The sequence below is a fragment of the Tyto alba genome, unplaced genomic scaffold (assembly GCF_018691265.1).
Source record: "Tyto alba isolate M040663 unplaced genomic scaffold, T.alba_DEE_v4.0 Super-Scaffold_38, whole genome shotgun sequence".
Lineage (NCBI taxonomy): Eukaryota > Metazoa > Chordata > Aves > Strigiformes > Tytonidae > Tyto > Tyto alba.
The window spans coordinates 15,222,623-15,242,730 of record NW_024881313.1 but is presented as its reverse complement, the minus strand read 5'-3'; the positions used below and the strand labels follow the sequence as shown (position 1 = coordinate 15,242,730).

General features: G+C 40.7%; 1 protein-coding gene across 3 annotated transcripts in view; it reads left to right on the top strand.

Moving 5' to 3' along the window:
• Positions 1-20,108, top strand: part of LOC104357937 (probable acyl-CoA dehydrogenase 6) — a 92,728-nt gene that overhangs the window by 71,063 nt on the left and 1,557 nt on the right. For 2 of the 3 annotated variants that reach the window (XM_042801662.1, XM_042801663.1), the window contains 4 exons: positions 450-617; positions 6,761-6,934; positions 12,964-13,125; positions 13,299-13,449. In XM_042801662.1, the coding sequence (XP_042657596.1) occupies positions 450-617; positions 6,761-6,934; positions 12,964-13,125; positions 13,299-13,449 (655 nt within the window). The remainder of the gene's footprint in view (positions 1-449; positions 618-6,760; positions 6,935-12,963; positions 13,126-13,298; positions 13,450-20,108) is intronic. The other variant, XM_042801664.1, reaches the window with a different exon arrangement.

Here is a 20,108-nt window from a genome sequence, read left to right as displayed (position 1 = left end):
GAACATGCAGGAAGTGCGTGTATGTGTATCTTTATGCATGCACAGATATTGAGGCTTATGTTTGTTTAAGTCAGGACTCTGCAATTAATGGCCTCCTCAGTGACTAATGTGCACAGTAACAGAAACACGTAATAGATCACTTCGGACTGAAATATTTCTGGCCCAAGTTTTTGGATGGCCAGATTTACTTAGGGAAAGTTTCTGCTTTCATCAACTGGGGTGAAGAGCATGAGAGGAGTGGTCAGGTTTCCCTGGCTTGCCTTCCAAGAGTTGTCCAGATGGGTCTGCCTTGTGCAGCCTGGAAGGGTGAGAGGACTTGGGGGTTATGAAGGGAGAACCAAATATTAGTTGTCTGTCTGAGAGCAAGAGAGTGACTCTGTCAGCCATACAGGGCCCAGCTTATCCCTCCTTCACAAGAATAACCCTTCATTTCCTATGTTTTGAAATAGATATCAAGACGACAGCTGTGAGAAAAGGTGATGAATATGTCATAAACGGTGGTAAGATGTGGACTACGTCTGGGTGCCAAGCGGACTGGATGTGCCTGCTGGCAAACACCAGTAAAGGACCTCCCCATCAAAATAAATCTCTCATATGTCTGCCAATGAATCTACCTGGTAATAACACAGAACTCTTTCTCTTCTAATTCTATTTTATTGGTGGGTTTGTATATGCCCAGTACAAGAAGGAAAGGTGTTTGACAGAAAGGACTGTACACATAAATACTCTTCCAAGTTAGGTGTTTCACTGTCATACAAATTTGGTTCTGAAATGCATTTGCAAACTTCCACAAACAAGTAGGGGCCAAGAAGAAACAAGAAGGAAGTTAAAGATTTTGCAGGCTTCAGTGTGTGACTCCCAAATAATTTTATATGGAGAGTCCTTTTTTCCAAAAACAAATTTATAAAAGTTGTTCAGATACATTTGCATGGGAATATTTCATAAACTTCTCTGAGAATGAATAGACAAGTCAATGCCAAGGACAAAAGTAATACCTCAAAGAAATTATTTAAAAATCGAGCCAACATTTTTTTTTTTTTAAATTATAACTTCCAGTATCTTTTATTTTTGGAGAAGTTCCACAGAACTTTTATCTTGATTTTCTGTCCCCACATGGCATGAAGATGCAAACAGTCCACAAAATAGATAACATATTACTCTATTTACATAAACCTTTGCCACATATGAACTAAATGTAAAATGTGCTTAAATTGTCTTTCTAAATAGTGTTAAACTCTTTCCTTTTTTGTAGGAGGACTGGTGAACAGAATATATACTTCTTTTTTCAGTGAATGGAGAAGTATTTTTAAGCTCGCTGTCTTATTTCTTCAGAAAACATTAAAAGTGATTCTCAAACATGCAAATAAAAAAATAAAGAGTTTAGAGGTTTTAAACGTGGGAAATACATGGGAAATACCTCCCAAAACAATCTTATCCCATGTGCAAATACCCGCCTCCAGGGAACCCCTGGGCAGTATCTGGCTCCATTAGGGTGGGCTTACTGGAAGGATGCAGTGTTGCGCTGTGATTGTATTGTGTGGATGATCCTGATCTTCCATCTGTTGCCACCCAAGCTGGTGGGCTTGCTGAAGAGAAGTGCAGGCATACCAAGGGTGCTTCACGGCTGTGCTCTGCAAAGGGATATTTTTGCCAGGGTTCTACTATCATTATCAGTTTAAATTACAAAAATAGTCAGTGAGTTAAATGTGGGCTGGAGCGAAAGCTTCCAAAAATTTTCAAGGTAGGGATTTGTTTTTGAAGAAGACTAGTAATTTGAGTGAAGACACTGAAGAAGTACATCCTGATCTAAGGGTACAAGTTTCAGTGGTGCAGTCCACACAGTGACTGTTTCTGAGCAGTCTGCAGACCTTGCAGCCATAATGTGCTGTGTGCATAAAGGACATCATTCAGAGAGGATACAGTTAAGGTTATGTTGGCTGGGACCTTTTGCAATTTTAACACCTTTTCAAAAGTTTTTAAACCTTTTTGGGTTTCACTTATTTTAGTATTTAAAAAATATGTTATATATTAATTTGTTTAATATAGAATGCATAATATATTTTAACATGCATTTTAAACATATCTAATATATAACAATGTGTATTAATGTGTTTATATTTTAATATAGAATACTTTCGTTCATTCAATTCAGAGTGTTTTACATTAAAAATACGTCATTATCAGCGTGTCACATGTAGGGATACCACCACGGCAGTGAAGTTAAGATCCGTATGTTCACTTAATGGATCAGATTGAGAACAAAACCCAGGTCTCCATTGTTGCAAAAGAGGGTAATGAGAGCTACTTAAGGGAATGTCTTGTAAGTGAATTTCAGTATGGAGTAACTCAAGGGAGTGAGTTGCCTTGGGAGTTAAGCAAGTTCTGAGTGGGTTGTGAGTTTCTACAACCTCTGCTCATGCAAGACAGGCTTTGAATGGGAGCTCACAGAAGATGGACCTGAGCTGCTTCACTAGTTTGTGACTTTGTCCTTATTGGTAAGTGATTAGTGAACATGTAACTCAGAGCCAGAATCGCCCTGAATTTCCAGGTAAACTCACTTATCAGCCATCTGAATGAAGTCCTCTTTGTGATTTTTCATGAAGGGGTCAGAGTGCAAATCCAATACAGTAGTATTCAGTTTTCCAAAAACAACAAAGCAATCAACCCACTCTTAGAGGCAGATCAAATATACAGAAATTGACTTGGAGGTTTTCAGCTACTTTGCTTATTCCAGAAAGATCATTGTAGCGTTGGGAGGGAGCTGTTGTTAGGTCACACAACCTATACACAGACCTTCTTTACTTTTGGTAAATAGATTTTGAGTAGAAAAATTGCCTGAGTCACCTGAAGCTGATCTGCAGAAGCGTAGAAGTCTTCCTAGAAGTAAAAGTTGCATTCCTCAAAGTGTATATGCTTTCATTTTTCTGTGTGATACAGATATTGACCTCCAAAAGGCTCACGGTACCTTGGTGACCTTTTGAAATGAAGTATTAAAACAGTTGATTGTGCCCAGTGGGTGGGTCATATCAGAAGTGAGATTTTTTTCAGGAAGACAGAGAGGGAGAGTATGAAAAAGGCTGCCATTTGACACAGATGTGAGGAGGAAGCTCCAGCTGTTTTGATACATCCTAAGGGTATCTGTCTGACAAAGACTGTGCTCCTTGGAGGGCAGCAGACCAGGACTGTATGGGAAGTGTCTAGAGGACATCACTGAATGATGCACTATCAAGCGTCTGCAGATGTAGATGTGTCGTAGTTTGAGAACGAGTGTGTTAGGTCTGCCTAACTGCTGCAGTCACCTGCCTGGATGGCAGGGTAAGTAAGGGATCCATGACACAGCAGTAACACATTCCTGGCTAGCAGCTGGAAGGACATGGGAGACTAGTCCAGCATTTTTTGTGAAAATCTTAGTTGTTTCATAATTGTCTAATGTGGTGATAAAGAAAAAGGAAAAAAACCCCACACCTTCCAAGTCTGAAAGCAAATTATTAACTTCAACTACTGGTAGTTTATTGGAGATACAAAGCAGGATTTGTTTTTTCTAATTCTAGGTGTGTACAGTTTCTATTCCGGGGTGAACCAAATCATGGTCTAGATTTGACAGACACTGTTGAATACATTTCTTATAAAGGGAATTTGGATAACGGCAGTGTGGATTCATAGTAGATATCCAAATTAGGTGAATACTCCTCATGCTGATGAAGTCTTTAAAAAAAAGCCGAAGTTCTCATGTGATGAGAGAGAACCTAACAAGTCATAAAATGTCTGCGTGTAAATTATATAGACAGTTGGTTTGTGGCCCTGATCTGGTACCTATACGTGCTGGTTTGTCCTCTGAGTCCTCAGATAGCACTAGGGTAGATTGCAAGGGGGAGATAATAAAGAGAAGAGCAGCCAGAAAAGGGGAAAGAGCATGTTTCCCAGGTTGCAATTTAAAATGTGCCTCTTTCCATTTGTAATGGCAGTAAGTGGTGTCAGGGGAAAGTGGCTGCCTTTCTCTCAAAGTAGAATATAGGAAATAAAAGAAATTGTCAGAAGGCTGGAGAAGTGGGAGAAAATGAAAAATCAAAGATGCCTGGGAAGAAATGCCCGGGAAGAGATATGGCAATCCATTTCAGTGATACTGGTGCAAGTAGCACAAATGGCTCTGTTAGAGTGATTTTCGTAAGTGAGGCACTTGGCCTTGCTAGATTGAGATTTGTGTGTTATTGGATGACTTGTGATTTATTTACTACAGACAAACTCCAGGAATTATCTGGGCAGATGTTTTCTACTGCTGCTGGTAATTTTTAGTATATAGTACCCCTTATGAAGAGAATTAAGATACTTAAACTAAGTAAAGGAAGATTTTGATGCCCAGATTGTATCCAAAGGGAAGATTATGTATCATTGTCTTCAAAAAAGAGAAAATGTAAAGCGTGTGCTAGCCACAGAGGGGTCACTAGTTGAGTCTGATGCAGTTTAGCCTCCTCCTGAACGAGACACACAAATTAATGTAAGAGCAAGTGAAACTAGTAAGGCACAACAAAAGAAGGATTCTGCTAGGTTCAGGAAACTTAAGCACACAACCCAGTCTGGAAGAAGTGTGGATAGAAATCATTAACACATTTAGCTCCTCTAACCAAACCTGTAAAAGCTTTCTTCAGTACTTGTTGTTGTGCGTGTAACTGGGGAAGTACACAACAGGATTGATTTAGCAATATAAAGAACTGACAGCAGTTGTACTTTTCCCAATAGACTCCTTAGTAAGCTACCCACTAACAAGAGCAGTAAGTGCATATTCATATGGGTGAGGAGCAGTGATTGCATAAAACCAGCTGGAAGAAGACCGAAGACATGATCTCTGAGACTCTCAAATAAAACCAAGCTGTAATATTCCAGTGGGAAAATATATTCCAGAAATCATTCGGGCCTGTAAATGGTTCAGTGTGTGTTTGTTTAGTTCTGATTTTAATACAGAAACAAACCACAAATGCTTTTTTGGCATGACTGGGTGCAAATTGCTGGATAATTTTCAAGCCAACAGTCAAAAATTTTTATACAACTGTCCTGATATTCTTCCTGTGTTGAACACATATCAAAGCAAGTATTCCTAACACATAATCTGTTTATAGATTGGCTGTTGGAGAAAAATCTTGAGTGGAAGGTGTGGAAGTCTATGTGGACCTGATTCTGAGAGCAGTCTTGGCATTTGGAAATAATGTCAGTATTCCATCTCGGTGGAGATGAAACTTTCCATAACCTTATTAAATGCAGCCAGAGAGAGTGAATTTGAAGGGAATGACTGCCAACTTCTTCTGCCTGTAGAACCGAAGTAATTTTCACATCGCTGAAGGCCTCCTGTCAGTAGAAGTTGAGATAGCTATATTACTTCAGAAGGAGATGTTCACTGAAAGCCATGAAGGACAGCAAGGTATAGATAAGTACTGAGAAGGACCACTGAGTACCAGCGGATTGGAAAAAAAAAATAGACTAAAGAGCAAAATATAACCAGAATATCTCCTCATCACAAAACTAGTTAGAATACTAAGTACATGGGTAGTAAAATGTTTGATTTTCTGCAAAGACATATATGGTGACTTGGAGGACTGATTTTCTATGTATGTTGACTTGACAGATGTAATCAGCATGCTTTGCACAAATCCTCATACCTGGTTGTTAGCCTCCGTTTACCTCTGAAACATTCCTGACTTCCATCCCAAATATTTGCATTAGCCACAGAACAACAAGGAGGTGAAGACAAGGGAATCGCCACAAAAAAATCAGTGGACGTCTGTTAAATTTTCATGACACAGAGGGAAGCCATGCTTGCATCTTAACAGTAGCAAGAAAGAACCTGTAGCTAGGAGAAAACAAACGAGGAGTTCTACCTGGTGTGACTAGGTAGCTGAAGTCTTATGTGTCCAAACCTGAAGGAACCGGGTTCATCTCCAACAGATAACTTCGCGTGGGGTCAGAGTCAGTGCTGTGTAGGGCTGTCTGTGGGGAAGCAAACCTTCTTCACATGAAAACTCAGAGAAATAAATTGTGAACATTATGAACTAAACAGTATTTTGTAGGCCATCATAAAATACATGGTTTTAATAAATTTTGGAATTGATATGGAATTGTTGGATGTTTGTAGGAGTTACAGATTTGAGTCTAGCTTCTTATTATTAGGAAAAAGTGGTGTGGTGTGCTTATAAAGTCTCTCTTCTACAGGTACCAGAAAAAAAATCAGGATAGGCTAGAAAGGGAAGAATAAATGTGGAAGAGAGGGAAGGAAGAGGATTTCCAGGAAGAGAAATTCTCTAGTTGCAGCTTAAAAATTAGCTGTTTTTGTCATTATTAAATATTTCTCTACTGTTTCACAGCAGTGCAGGCACTCAGCAAATACTGCTAACTTGAATTCCAGCATTTTATTATATTGCACTAAAAATCAAAAATAAGCAAATAAATATTGCATTGTTTCAAGACATGCATGAAGTAAGATTATCACTACTAGTAAATAATTATTAATTGGGGACATAATGAAAAGTGGGACCTTTACAATTGCAGTTTCTGATTTGCTAGGTAAATAAAATGGAAAAACTCTTAGAAATAGGATATGGGTCATTTTACTCTTAAATTCTGGAATACTGTTATTTTTTTTCCTAAAGGCAGGTTTCACTGTAATCGTGGCAGATATCTTGGCATCTGCAAAATTTGCTTTCTTAAAATGCTGTACTTGTACATAGCGCTTCTATTTTCCGTGGCCTTTCTAATACCCCTTTGTCTTCAGGCATTCAAGTTGCTAAGAAGATCGACAAACTAGGCATGAGGTCATCAGACACAGCTCAGATCTTTTTTGAAGACGTAAAGGTCCCCAGCAAAAACCTCATCGGTGAGGAAGGAAAGGGTTTTACGTATCAGATGTTGCAATTCCAAGAAGAGCGGCTGTGGGGAGCAGCCACTGGTAAGTCATCGTTTGTGCTTCTGGGGCTGGGCAGGAACATAGGGGTCACCCTTCGCATGACTAACAGCACTTTCCTTTTATTGCAAATTGCAATGACCTCTTAGGATCTGTTTTTGAAATCTGTCATAGTCTAGATACAGACAACCTTCCCTTTCTGTAGAAAAACTTGAAATAGAAAATATTTTGTGACATATCACAGAGGCTGGTTTTGCCTTGTTTCTTTTTCTTAGTGCTTTTCTGCTGATAAGAAAATATGGCGTCATATTACGTCTGCTACAAATATAGTACAGAGGCTACCAAAACATTGGCATGAAGTAGGAGGACAGTGACTTTTCCTATAGTACAGTCAGCTGTGGTGTTTATCCTAGATTTTAGAAGATTAACTTAGTGGCTGTGTAAAGATGTGGCTCTTACAGGACGCAAGAGCTTTGTTTTGTGGATCTGTTTTACCTCTGTACACTTCGGACATAAGTGGTACAGCACCAAATTCCTTTCCCTGAAGTTATGCTGTCACACAGTTCCTGTCACTCTGAAGTCAGGCCATACTTGAATCTTCATATTTAAGTTATACAGATTCTGGATATTCCAGGTAACAAGATATAAGTCTAGATTGTCCATTTTCAGCCTCCTGATCTTTCCCCCCACTCCACAGTGTTTGCTTCTTCAACTTAAATACAATGTGGTTCACTGTAGGAAGATTGGTCCTCTTTAAATTTCAGGGATTATAAATAATCTCACCATATTCGTGCTTCTGTGAATACCTTGTCTCTTACTGTCTGTGTGTGGCTGGGGGGGGGATCAGAAACTCTAAGAAGTGATTTTCTGATTCAGTGACCAAATAAAAAATCACTCTCTGTTGTGGGTTGATCACAGACCAAATATTTTAGAGTTCAAATGCTTTAAAAAAATCTTTAGGTTGGGCCAAAATTCTTAGTTCAGCCTGAGATGAATAGTAAATGTGAATAGTTTTAGCAAGGAACAGGAGATTAGACTTGCAAGGGATGCCACTGCAGACTCGGGCAAGGAGGAGTCATGGTCCTACTGCTTTAATCAGGACGTACACAGGCTGCAAGGATGTGCATTGTGCATTTTTATGCTCAGCTTGAAGTCTAAGTTAAACAAAACACTCAGAAACTCTGTGTTGCAGTGATACTCCCCAGGCAGCAGAGTAGCTCATGTCATTACTCATGCCCCAGGCAAAAGTGACGTGCACTGACAGCATCAAAACACAAAGCCTGGCAGGTTAGATCACTACTGTTAAAACCACTGGCAGCTTGGTACTGTCCGGCCTTGCACAACCGCTGGGCAGTCACCGTGCTCTTCCAGGAAGTGGGACACCAGGTTTCAATTCTTCTTTTTGCCCAGAACAACACAGCAGGAGCAGGCAAACCCTCGCCCTGGATGAGCAGTCTGGGAAGGGCATCTTGCTCCCCCCGCCATGGCCGGGCAGGGGCCATCAGGGAGGAAAAGCCTTGGAGCTCGGCCAGGGAGAGGGAGCTGCCTCCTGAGCACCATGGCCAGTGTGTTATGCCTTGCCGGGTCCCCTGGTTTTGCTTTTACCCACTATCCTACATAAAATGCATGAAGATGCCAGGAGCAGGGACAAGACCCGTGGTCTGGGCCAAGTTGCAAACTTCAGAGGTAACAGGTTGTGGTAAACGAGAGAAGAGTAACCGATGTTCAGAAGGGAGCCAGGTGCTTGATGGATGCAGTTTGTTACACCACGACACCTAGCTGTTAACTTCCAGTCCTGCACATGGTTTTACGTATGTTCAAACAGAGGTGTTTTGCTGAAGGCTCAGATGTGCAAAACTCTACGCGTGCCTTCAGTAGTTTTGTGACTAGGTCTGCATGTGTAATCCCCGTCCTCGCTTCTGGCCCTCAGAGGGACGTTTCTGCTCCTTCCCAGTTCATGGCTATTCATGTGGCACTGAAGATCATCAGCCTGCTTTTAAACACTTTAGGGACCAGTCCTGGCATTCTTGCTTTCACTGCTTCCTAAAACTTGGAAGAGGCAGTTGTCTGCCGTTCTTTTCTTTCATTTCTTTTTGGGCGCTGTTTTGTTTTGTTGTGTTTGGGGGGGGTTGTTTCATTTTTTGTTTTTATGTGTTTTTAGTATCATGTAGTCCAGCCTTCTTCTTGTTTACTACTTATCTTATTAGTGGCCAGATCTCATAACACATTGGGAGTTTCCTTCCTTCCTCACCTTATTTTTTTTTTTTTTTTTACTTTTAAAATGAATTTTCAGTCCAACAGATTTAAAATCTAAAAGGAAAACTAATTTCCTGAAATTGCAAAATTTGGTCACAGATGTGGTCTTTTCTTCTGAGTGACACGTTATCAAAGGTGTTGGTAAAAGTCACTGCATTTCTTGCTTCACTGAAAGAGAAGAGCTTCCATGTATCTCTCCCATATTGTGACACTCAGTACACACCGTCCGTTTGTGGACCTGTTGCACCGATCACAGGAAAAGAACGTTGCTAAGGCAACAAGGTTTTTTGTGAATTGCTTAACTTAGAGGCAGTTCAGTGCATGTGAGAGAGCAGAATGACACTTTTCTAATGAATTCTATCTGCTCCCGTAGTCTGAGTTTTATGAGCACCATTGAGTCATGGCCAGTAAGCAGGATGACAGATCCTTTTACATGGACAATGCACGTCCTTAGGGGACTATTGCTCAGTTTGGAGTTCACTGTACATCTCACTAGAGAGTGATCAGCCACAACTGAAGTGTATTTGTTTCCTTTTGTTTTGGAAAGAGACATAGCAATGCAGATGTGTTTACAATGAACAGAAGTTTCAAGTGGAAAAATATAAGTTGGATGGAGGTACAAGGAAAAGATTATTTTGCATCTGGCAACTTCAAGTGCTTTCACAATTCTTGGCTGTGTGGTAGACCATGCGTTCCTTAGGCTGCCCTAGAGTGACATTTCCTGCATGTGCTGTCGCTTGAAACCCACAGGGCCAAGTTTGTCCGAGGATGTGGAGAACATTGTATGACAAAAGAGGAAACAAATATGCAGAAAAAAAAAAAAAAAAAAAAGAGTTTAGAGAGAAAATTCATTTCACTGTTAAGCATGGCATTTCTGTGTACTTATATGACTGGCAAGTCACTGTCTGATGTTATGTTGTACAAGGCTGTTGCCAGTCACTGGTATTCCTGATGTGCTGCATTTCATTGTTGCTAGCTGCACAGCTAAGCTTTGCCATGTTAGAGTTATGCTCATAGCTCTAAATACCTGTAGGCGTAGCATCACAGAAGGGTTTGGGTTGGAAGGGACCTTTAAAGATCATCATGTCCAACCCCCCTGCCATGGGCAGGGACACCTTCCACTAGACCAGGTTGCTCCCCAAGCCCCGTCCAACCTGGCCTTGAACCCTTCCAGGGAGGGGGCAGCCACAGCTGCTCTGGGCACCCTGTGCCAGTGTCTTAGCACCTGCATCATAAAGAATTTCTTAGAATCATAGAATCGTTTGGGTTCAAAGGGACCTTAAAGATCTACTTCCAACCCCAAAATATTCTTCCTTATGTTCAGTCTAAATCTACTCTCTTTCAGTTTAAAACTGGTGGCCCTTGTCTTGTCACTACAGGCTCTGGTAAAAAGTCTCTCTCAGTCTTTCTTATAAGCCCCCTTTATATATCAAAAGGCCACAACAAAGTCTCCCCAGAGCCTTCTCTTCTCCAGGCTGAACAACCTCAGCTCTCAGCCTTTCTTCATAGGAGAGGTGTTCCAGTCCGCTGACCATTTTTGTGTCCTTCCTCTGGACCCTCTCCATCAGGTCCATGGGTTTTTTTTTTGTACTGGGAGCCCCAGAGCTGGATACAGCACTGCAGGTGGGTTCTCAGCAGAGCAGAGTAGAAGAGCAGAATCACGTCCCTTGACCTGCTGGCCGTGCTTCTTTCAGTGTGGCCCAGGACTGTCATCAGAAGATCTCCTCCGTGCAAATGGCAGTTCCAGGCATAACCAGAAGGGCGGTGGTGGCAGCTAAGGAAACAGGAGGATGGATCAGCTGGGCAGGAAGGAGGCAGTGAAGCGGAGAGGTGGACACTGTGAGAACAGTTTTCTCAGGCCCCCCACTCCCAGCCCTGATGTGTGGTGACAGCCTGAGTGGAGATGGGCCAAAACCCCTTCATGATCTTCAGTCCTTTCACGAGCAGGACCTAAATGGGTGCAGTTCTGTTCCTTCTCACTCAGCTCTGCTCCTGCCTCCTCTTTGCTGTTTCTTATCTCTTCTTTCCCTGGTGCTGGATGCTGGGAACCTCACGAGTCATGCTGGAGCACCTTGCTCTGACAGACCAACACAAGATTAATCCCTTGCCCTTATCTCTCCCACCTCCCTCTGCTCTCCTAGCACTGTCCTATACTGTTCAGTTTGCCTCCCAGCAGCTCCCACTCGGCTGTATGCTTCCCAGGTATCTGTTTGGGGGCAAGGAACAGGAGGTGCTTAGACTCTTCTTGCTCGCTCTTTAGCATCTCTTAAGATGGAGACCGTAGGCGTACAAATGAGAAAGCTGTTAGTGTTACACATGCTACAGTATTGTGTTACATGGTCCTTTGGAAGAACAGTGATGTTACTCTATACAAGAGATGTCCCTGAAAACAGCAATTTATTTTCCTGTCCAGAACACCAGCATTAGGGTGGCAGCATAGTGTATTAACACAGAAGAAATTAGGACATTATTACATATGCCCTTTTGAAAAATAAGCATTGAGGCTAGTTGTTTGAGAAAGGAGGGGAAAATATTTAAGGAATGAGAAAAGCTGATCACCTTACAGAACATGGGGACATGTGAAAACAGCACTCTGTGGAAGAGCTGGTGAGTAATCATGGCAGGGGGCAGTTCGTGGGATGCAGGGTCTGCATATGAGAGCAGTATGGGGATAAAGTTTAAATAGAGGTGATGTTGAAAGTGATACCAAAAAGAATATGAAAGCACACCAGGTTCCTGTAAGGAACTGTTATGTGAGTAACTGGCAGGTGGGAAAAGGGGTTTTGTAGTAGTCCAGGGCTTGGTTGTAATTTGTGTTTCAGATGCAGAGTTTTGTGGTTTAGATTTTAAATATGAATGGATATGGATATACATATTTTGAAGAGAGGTGGATTTGTGAACTCTCTTTCTTTCCCTACTTCTTGCCATAGTGACATGGGTCCACATTTGCCAAACAAAATTCTCCACAAATTCAGCATGTTCTGTTATCCTAGCTAATCTGTAAAAGACTGATAGCCTAGCCCTTCACTTCAAGGCTGGTTTGCCTTGGAAAATAAACTTTTCCCTTTTCTTCTCATTTAAAACAGGGTATCTCTTAAGTTTGCTCAGAAAGTAGTAGTGAACTAGATCTCTTGCTTCCAAGTAGTGTCTGCCATCTCTCACCTGTCTTCCAGCAGTATTCAATTTTGATTGTTGCCATTAGAAGCACTGTTAGGCATTTACTAAAAATGACTGTAAATGTTAATATTTATCCCTTCCTTTCTGTACTGGGATCTGATCACAGAATGCAGATGTAGTAAGCAGTCTGTTCCCGCTCCTGAATCTCTGAATAGGTTTCTGCCTTCTCACTGAAATCATCCTTGAATTTACATCATTCCCCAGGGAACACAGTCTGCCTTCAGATTTTCTTTTGGGATTGTAACAGACCTTCAAGACACAGGCATGGAAAGCAGGAGTTGCCACAACCTTTTGCTAGGGTCCCAAATGAGGCACTAAGTATGAAGTTTACATACTCATCATCACGTACTGCTCTCTACAACTTTCCTTCCCTCTTCCCTGCCTCCCTTTCACTCTCCTCCAAGTTTTGGCAGTTTGGGACTCAGGTGAAATAGGGATAAAGAGGTCTTCAAGATACAAGGAAATACCAGACTTTTTTCAAAATTGAAACTGCACCCCAAACTGAGCGTATAGAATAATTCACTTTAGAAGACCTAATGTATTGTTCATACAATGTGAAAAAAAACCCATCTTTTTCAACAAGAAGAAAAACAACAGATCTGGCTAAAATAATGTCTTGTTCTGTGCTTTGTTTCTTCAAGTCCTGACACCGCTGGAAACAATAATACAAGAAACTATTGACTACACTCGCCAGCGGAAAGTGTTTGACCAGCCTGTCCTGCACAACCAAGCCGTGCACTTCCGCCTGGCCGAGCTGGCAACCGAAGTGGAGCTCCTTCGCTCTCTGCTGTACCGCACCGTTGGTGAGCTCCCGCCTCTGCCTTCCCAGATGTGCATCTCTTTGGGCAAAGCATGTTGTCAGGCTAAAGGAACATGGGGAGGTGATTGCCAGAGAGACAGGCTGTAATCAATCAGTGACTGTGTGTATGACTGTGCTTTTTTTTTTTTTTTTTTTTTTTTTTTTTTTTTTTTTAAGCTCTCTATGTGGAAGGCAACGATGTGACAAAATTTGCTTCCATGATTAAGCTAAAGGCAGGTCGTCTGGCCCGTGAAGTGACTGATAGCTGTCTCCAGTTTTGGGGAGGAATGGGATTCACCAACGAGGTTCTTGTGAGCAGGTTTTACAGGTAAACAAGTGGTGAAAATAGGAAATGGCTTTATTGAAATTTGGCTTCTTAAATGTCCCACTCAAAAACATCACCCAATTGAAAAGGCACCAGCTCCTAGCTGGTGTAAATGGTATTGTTCCACTGAGTGGCATGTCACTGATGTACGTTGTGGATGCAAGGGCATCCACAGTCCCATTGACTTTGGGGTGACGTGTGAGTGTCAGGATGTAGGCTGGCTATTCTTTTGCCAAATCTTGGCTTTGCGTTACCACTGTGTAGTCTGAACTACCCGCAGGTTAGCTTGGGTGTCAAGTGAAAAAAGTAAACTCCATGTTTTCCCTGATGGTCCTCTGGTACCTGCCAGGCAAAAAGAGAAGGAAGGGGAAGCCTACTAACAAGTGAATTTTTATTTGTCTTTGCTTTTTGTTTGCTTGTAGTCTTGATTACGAGAGCAGAACTAAAACAGAAGCTTCCTCCCAAAACCAGAGAAAATCAGCTTCATCTTTCCCGAAATATATGAGTGCAAGTGGAGTTCACCATGAGGCTCCTGCAGCAGTCTTCTCTGGTAGCAGTCACTACCCAATTAGTCACACCAGACACCGTGTGGGACATAGGAGAGATGTAGCTGGTTCCAGCTACTTGTTAGATCATTAAAACAGTACAGAGGCCTTTTTGCAAACTAATTCAAGTCCCTTCAGATTTTACTGTATATCTACTTAGAGCAAAATTCTCTCTAAGCAAACAGATTTCTTGGCGGCCGTTAGGAAAATCCTGGCCCTGGTGTCTTATGTTCTGTAGAAGGACCAAAATGGAACTTGCATTTTCTTGCAGTAACAGATTTCAGTTGAGCCCTTCTATATACGATGCTTAATTAAAGGTTAGCAAAATTAGTTAGTGGTTCAGTTAGTTGAAAGTTTTGGCAAATGTATCTGTGTAAAGGGAGAGCAGATCACTTCAAAAAAAGACAAAATCTGTAAAAAGCTTATTTCTTTTTAGTAGGCTGAGTTACTTTTTCTATTTTTAATAGTATTTTATGAACAAAAATGCCATTGTGGAAGTCAGAGAGATCCTCAACCTTTTTTGACTTGTGGATTCCTAAAGTTCTCTGGTGAAGGTACAGACTGCTGTATGGTTGATGGTTTTAAGCCATCTGTCAATATGACTTTTTTTCTTAGTTATTTTTTTCACAGTTTCTTTATTAGCAGCTAATGGTCCCTGGCCATGTGGATGTTAAAAGCGATTGCAGGAAGCACTCTGAATAAAATGAATCCTTGTCTTGAACTCCTTACTGTCAGTGTAGTAATATGTACAGGTTAATGTGTATGTGCTTTTATATAGCTTTGATCTGTCTTTAGATTTCTTAGCCCAGTATATTATTGCTGTGTAACTTTTCTGTGTGAATTGCAGAGTGGTTTCTACATACAGCAGCACGGTTACATTTTTCCCTGAGAAATCCAGAGTATTTCCGATTGGTATAAACTGTGTCAGCTGGATAAAGAAACATATCTTTCTGCCTCTAAAACAAACACTGTTATAAATGAGGCTAAAGGTGGTGTGATATCTATACTCTAAAATTTTCTGTGAATCAGTAAAATTCCATCATTGAGTAACTGTAAGCTCCAGGAAGGGAGGAGTATTACCTAAATAAACAATTACAGGTTCAAGTCAGAATCTTGTTAGTCTGTAATGATAAGCAAAGCAGCAACTTTCCTAAAGCCATTCTTCTTTATGCAGCAGCAGTCTGAGCAACCATTCACATCACTGTGATGTTTGTTGAGTAACAAGCAGCGTAACTGCACAGCATGACATCTAGTCATAATGTACAAAGATTTTTGTAGCATAATCCTTACCAAGTTTCCAAGGAAATGTTAGTCTTTGACACGTCAGGCTGTTACTCCTCAAAGAGCACACAGCATAAAGCATCGATAGCGCATGAAGTCTCTGAATTTTAGTTACTAGTGTTGATGGGGAGATGATAAACAGACCTGGCACAAAACTGTCTGCTGAATGATACTACTCACATCTGTCATTTTAATAATTAGTCTTTTAAACTTTGTACAACAACTGACTTTTCTGAAGTGCAGTATTCTCTAGAAGGTGTAAAGATAGCTGTTTCACCACATACCAATATTTCACCATCTTCACCAACCCTTTACTAGGCTAGTTTTATATACGTAAATAAAACATAAATTTTTATATACGTAAATGTCTCATTTTCAGTTGTAGGGATTCTGAGAAGGAGAATGGGTTTGAAAAAAAAAAAGCTTTTTGAGCCCAGTTATCAAAGGGTTTAATAGAAAAATACAAGAAAAATACAAATATAAAAACCAGTAAGAGTGGACTTTTCAGACCTTGCCCTCCAGACCTCCAGAGGGATTCTGGAGAAGGAGCAAGCCAGACTGGAATTGTATTTGTTTATTTTTTTCTCTCTCCTGTATGAAATGCCTCAAAGACATCATGACTTAGGAAAAATCAATTATTGGGCAAACCCACAGTCTATATGAAAACCACAGGCTGTAAGAAATCAGAGGGAGTAAAACCTTTTGTAGCAAGTATATTGCAATTTTTCAGACTTGATCACATGAGTTTTAAAAAATTTCAGACAGTGATCTATATATTTTAATAGTAATCATGTACACCTCTGTTATTATAGGAAGAACTTGTCTGGCCTTCTTAAAAGAGTTTGTAGGGTTTGTGGTGTTTTTTTTTTTTTTTTAAATTAAGATTGTTTCTAAGTACTAAACACTTTCTAACTGCTGACAGTTCTTACAAGTTTTACTGGTGGGGTATGATGGGGAGAATGCTATATTATTTCTTTACTTGCTGCATTGTGGAAGACTTGAGGAAGCAGTAGTGAAAAATATTGACTTCTCCTGTGAAATAGGTAAAGTATAAATAGCATTGAAAATGCACATAGCTGCAGAAGAAAATCAGATTTCTTTTTTTCCCTCAACTGTCACCTAGGTATTGCAGTATGAAGTTTCATTTGTAATTCAGGATAGTTAAAAATCAAACCTCTATAGAGTTTTAAGAGGAATTTTTTTGAGTAAGTAATGCGTTTCCTTCTAAATTATTTTTTTATTCCTCACATTTAAAAAGACAGCTGAAATATTATTTAATTCTTTATTTCATTTTTTATATTCTTTCATTCTTTATAAAGCATGTCTGAACTAGAATGAGTCTAGACAATTGATTTTTTTTTTTTAATCAGTCTTTGTCATTATCACAATTTACAGTTGTACCAAATGAAACAAAACCTATCAATTTTTGCTGACAAAACCAATTTGCTTTGAAGCCAGTAGCTAACTGTTGGGACAAGACTTGATAACAATTCGTTAGTCATCTGTGAGAACAAATCCATAGTTTTAACCTTCTGCAGAGGTTTTGAGACAGATGACTGTCTACCACATTGGTTGACTTTTATGAGTACCTTGAGACGGAATTTAGGAGATGAAGCACATGCCATCTAGCTCTAACATGGCAAATCAAAGTAGGTAACTGCACAGTGAAGACTTTGAAGTGGAGCTACGCTCCAGAGCAGGGCAAGGGGATGCCTGTTGGGGCTCAGCAATCCCTCCAGAAAGCCCCTTGGGGAAACGGGCAGGGCGATGGAAGCAGTGGGCATGGCCAGAGGCCTGCTGCATTGCCCGGTGCGAGCTGAAACTTCTGCTTCTGGATCAAAGTCTCCATTAGATGCTGCTTCGTTTGGATGGCCTATAAGCAATCTAGCTGAGTCTGAAGGTTGAAAAAGTCACAAAGTATTAAACTTGAGGGTACATTAATGTGTTTTGTGGAGAAAAATCTTGCCAGCAAAACAACTTTAAAATAAAAATGGTGAGAAAAAAGGGTAAACTTTTTGTAATCAAGTGCAATTTGTGCTGAAAGGAGGCAGCATGTAAATGGCCCTCTGGGAAGCAGTGATGCTCTAAACCATGTGAACCTTGGGAAGGATTTACCAGTGGCCTCCCAACCAGGGAAACAGGGAGCAGCATCTGTGGGGGACTGCTGCCACGAAGCCAGGCTGCTAGGGAAAACCAGAGCTGGAGTCACCAAAAATCGTCTGACTGGCACTGATCATTGCAAGAAAGGGAGAAGAAAATTACTGTGTATTTTCTCTGGACATTAAAGTTATGTGAAGATGTCTGCACTGAAGATATATAGATAGTGCAGCAGGCTCCTTTCAGGGTGTTTGTGAACAGAAAGGGCTTTTTAGATCCTAATGCCATATGGCTTTCAAGAGGAAAATGCAGTGTAGATCGGCTTCCTGAGCAGGCACAGCTTCTCGGCTGCAGGTAGTAAATGGTAGTGGGATGCACAACTGCAAACACCATCACATTTTAGCTGCTTGACGCTAGAGACAGATTTAGTGTGCTATTAGCTATGGCCTTAGTACCTGTACAGCACACTAAAATGTCAAAAACTTTCCTCTCACTGTGAGATAGGTACCTGTCCTACTTCATGGCTAGTGAAATCGCATACAAGGGAGAGCTCAGACTGGAGCGAGGACCAGCCCCGATTGTCAGGATAACTGGGACCAAAAGTTTCCAGGCAGGGTGATGGACAACGCCTTGGCTTGTGTAAAACAAGGGTTGAATGGCACTCTGGACGCAGAGGGGTCAACACCTGCCAAAAGAGGAATGTTAAACTGAAGGATTATGCTTGCTTATACTACTCAGGAACACATTCAGGCTGTAAATTAGAGGATTCCTAATCATTAGAACAACTTTGTTATGTGACAGCCTTCAAATTAGGATAGTCCAAGATTAAAGGGAGCTTGTTCTTCCTTCTTGAAGCAGTGCTTAACACACTTATGAAGGAGGTTATGTGACATGGGACCTATGGAGATGGTCCTTTTTGTTCTTTTTGCTGCCTAACTAGAAATTATTGCTAACCTGGATTTAGTTTGGTGGATGGGGAGGGCTCCTCACCCTCCCTCATAAGTACAGTCTTTTAACTCCGCATTGAAGAAATTATTATAGGGTTTTTTTAATCTGTCAAAAAGTGGATTGGTTTTTAACATTTGAATCTCTTGATTTGGTCAAGTAGAGTAAGCCTTATCATCTACAGTGGATGTTTCAGGTGCATGAGATTTCCCGAATGAGAGGAAACTCTTTACAAGGAGTGTTTTAGGGGGGCAGAACACAACGGTCAGGAATTATCTCTTTCCTCAAGCAACCTTCCACTCTCCAAGGCAAACAGCGTTCAACGGGCAGCTAGAGGTTCAGTCCCTCAAAATGACACCTTTATGTAAATCTATGGTGTGTTGCAGGCTGGCTCCTCACAGTCCTTGGTCAGGGTGAAGCCATCACAGGTCAGTGCTCACATCAGCAGGGCTGCAGGTAGTGCAGGACATGCTGTTCTTTCATGGAGGCAGTGACAAGGCAAAGGAGAAATCAGAAAGTAAGTGTTGCTGTGCCAGATCAAAAGCATTCCAGAGGTAGCCTACCTAAAGCAATAAAATTCTAATATTTTTATATATATATATATATCAAAATATGTATATGCTCTATTAATAATGCTTTATCGGTATAATATAAACTATCAAACCATAAACTTAAAATAAATCACTGATATACAAGCTTACTTTATGGTTATCTGCCCCGGCTTCCTCAGAGTTCCTGGTGGGATAGTTAGTTCTGTGGTTTTGTTTTCTTACACTGAAAGCAAATCTCTTTCCCAGAAGAGGGCTGCTAGATTAAAATCCTTTGAGTCCTTTGTCATCTCGATTCTCTTAAACTGCGTGAAACCTCCTGTCCTGTCTCTCTGGGGGCGAGATCAGCATTAGCCACCTGCCTGTAGATTCTGTAAGAAACATTCCTTATCTCACCCATAGACAAAAATATAATCACCAGCAGTTTTATAAAGACACACACACACAAGCATGTGAAATGTGTTTTGCTTTTTTAAAACATGCATTTATATGTGATAACCAAACATGTCTGTCACACACCACCAAACCACTGCCTAGTTATAACTTCATATAAACAAGCCCCATGTGTCCAGGATTCCTGCTGCAAATAGATTTTTATTAGCATCACAGAGGAGTTCTGAGGATTAATTATTTACTGTTGTTACAGTTCTGTGAAGATGCAAGATGCTAAGCATTGGCAGGGGCTTTCTGCAGCTTGAAAAAGCAGACAGCACCGCACCACAAAGAACAAGTAACTTACCCTTGTTCAAGCTCTGCTGCCTTCAACAAGGCCCATAGGAAGGTGGGGAATTTTCAGGTGATTTAATTAATTAGAGGTAGTTTAGCAGAACTGTTTCATTGGTTTGGATTTTTTTCTTTCTTTTCACCAAAGAAGAAAAATTTGTGAAGAAAATTGCTTAAGGTTGCAGTAGTTTGAAGTCTGGTTAGCCCAGGGAATTTAGGCGATACTGTTAGGGATTGACTCAGTGATACTAATGGCAATTCTTAAATGAGTGTGATTAGAAACATCAAATCAAAAGTAAATAAGCTTTGGGCAGCCATTAATTTTTAAAACAGAGAAGCTTTATATAGTAATACTATACTATAATGCTATGCTATACTACTATATAATGCTATACTATACTACTATATAATACTAGTATGGATTATGCCAGATCTCACATAAACATTAGGGAGACCCAGATGCTTGTTGGTTAAAAAAACTTGAATGACCATTGCACCTTCTCTGTGCAATTCTCCAATACCT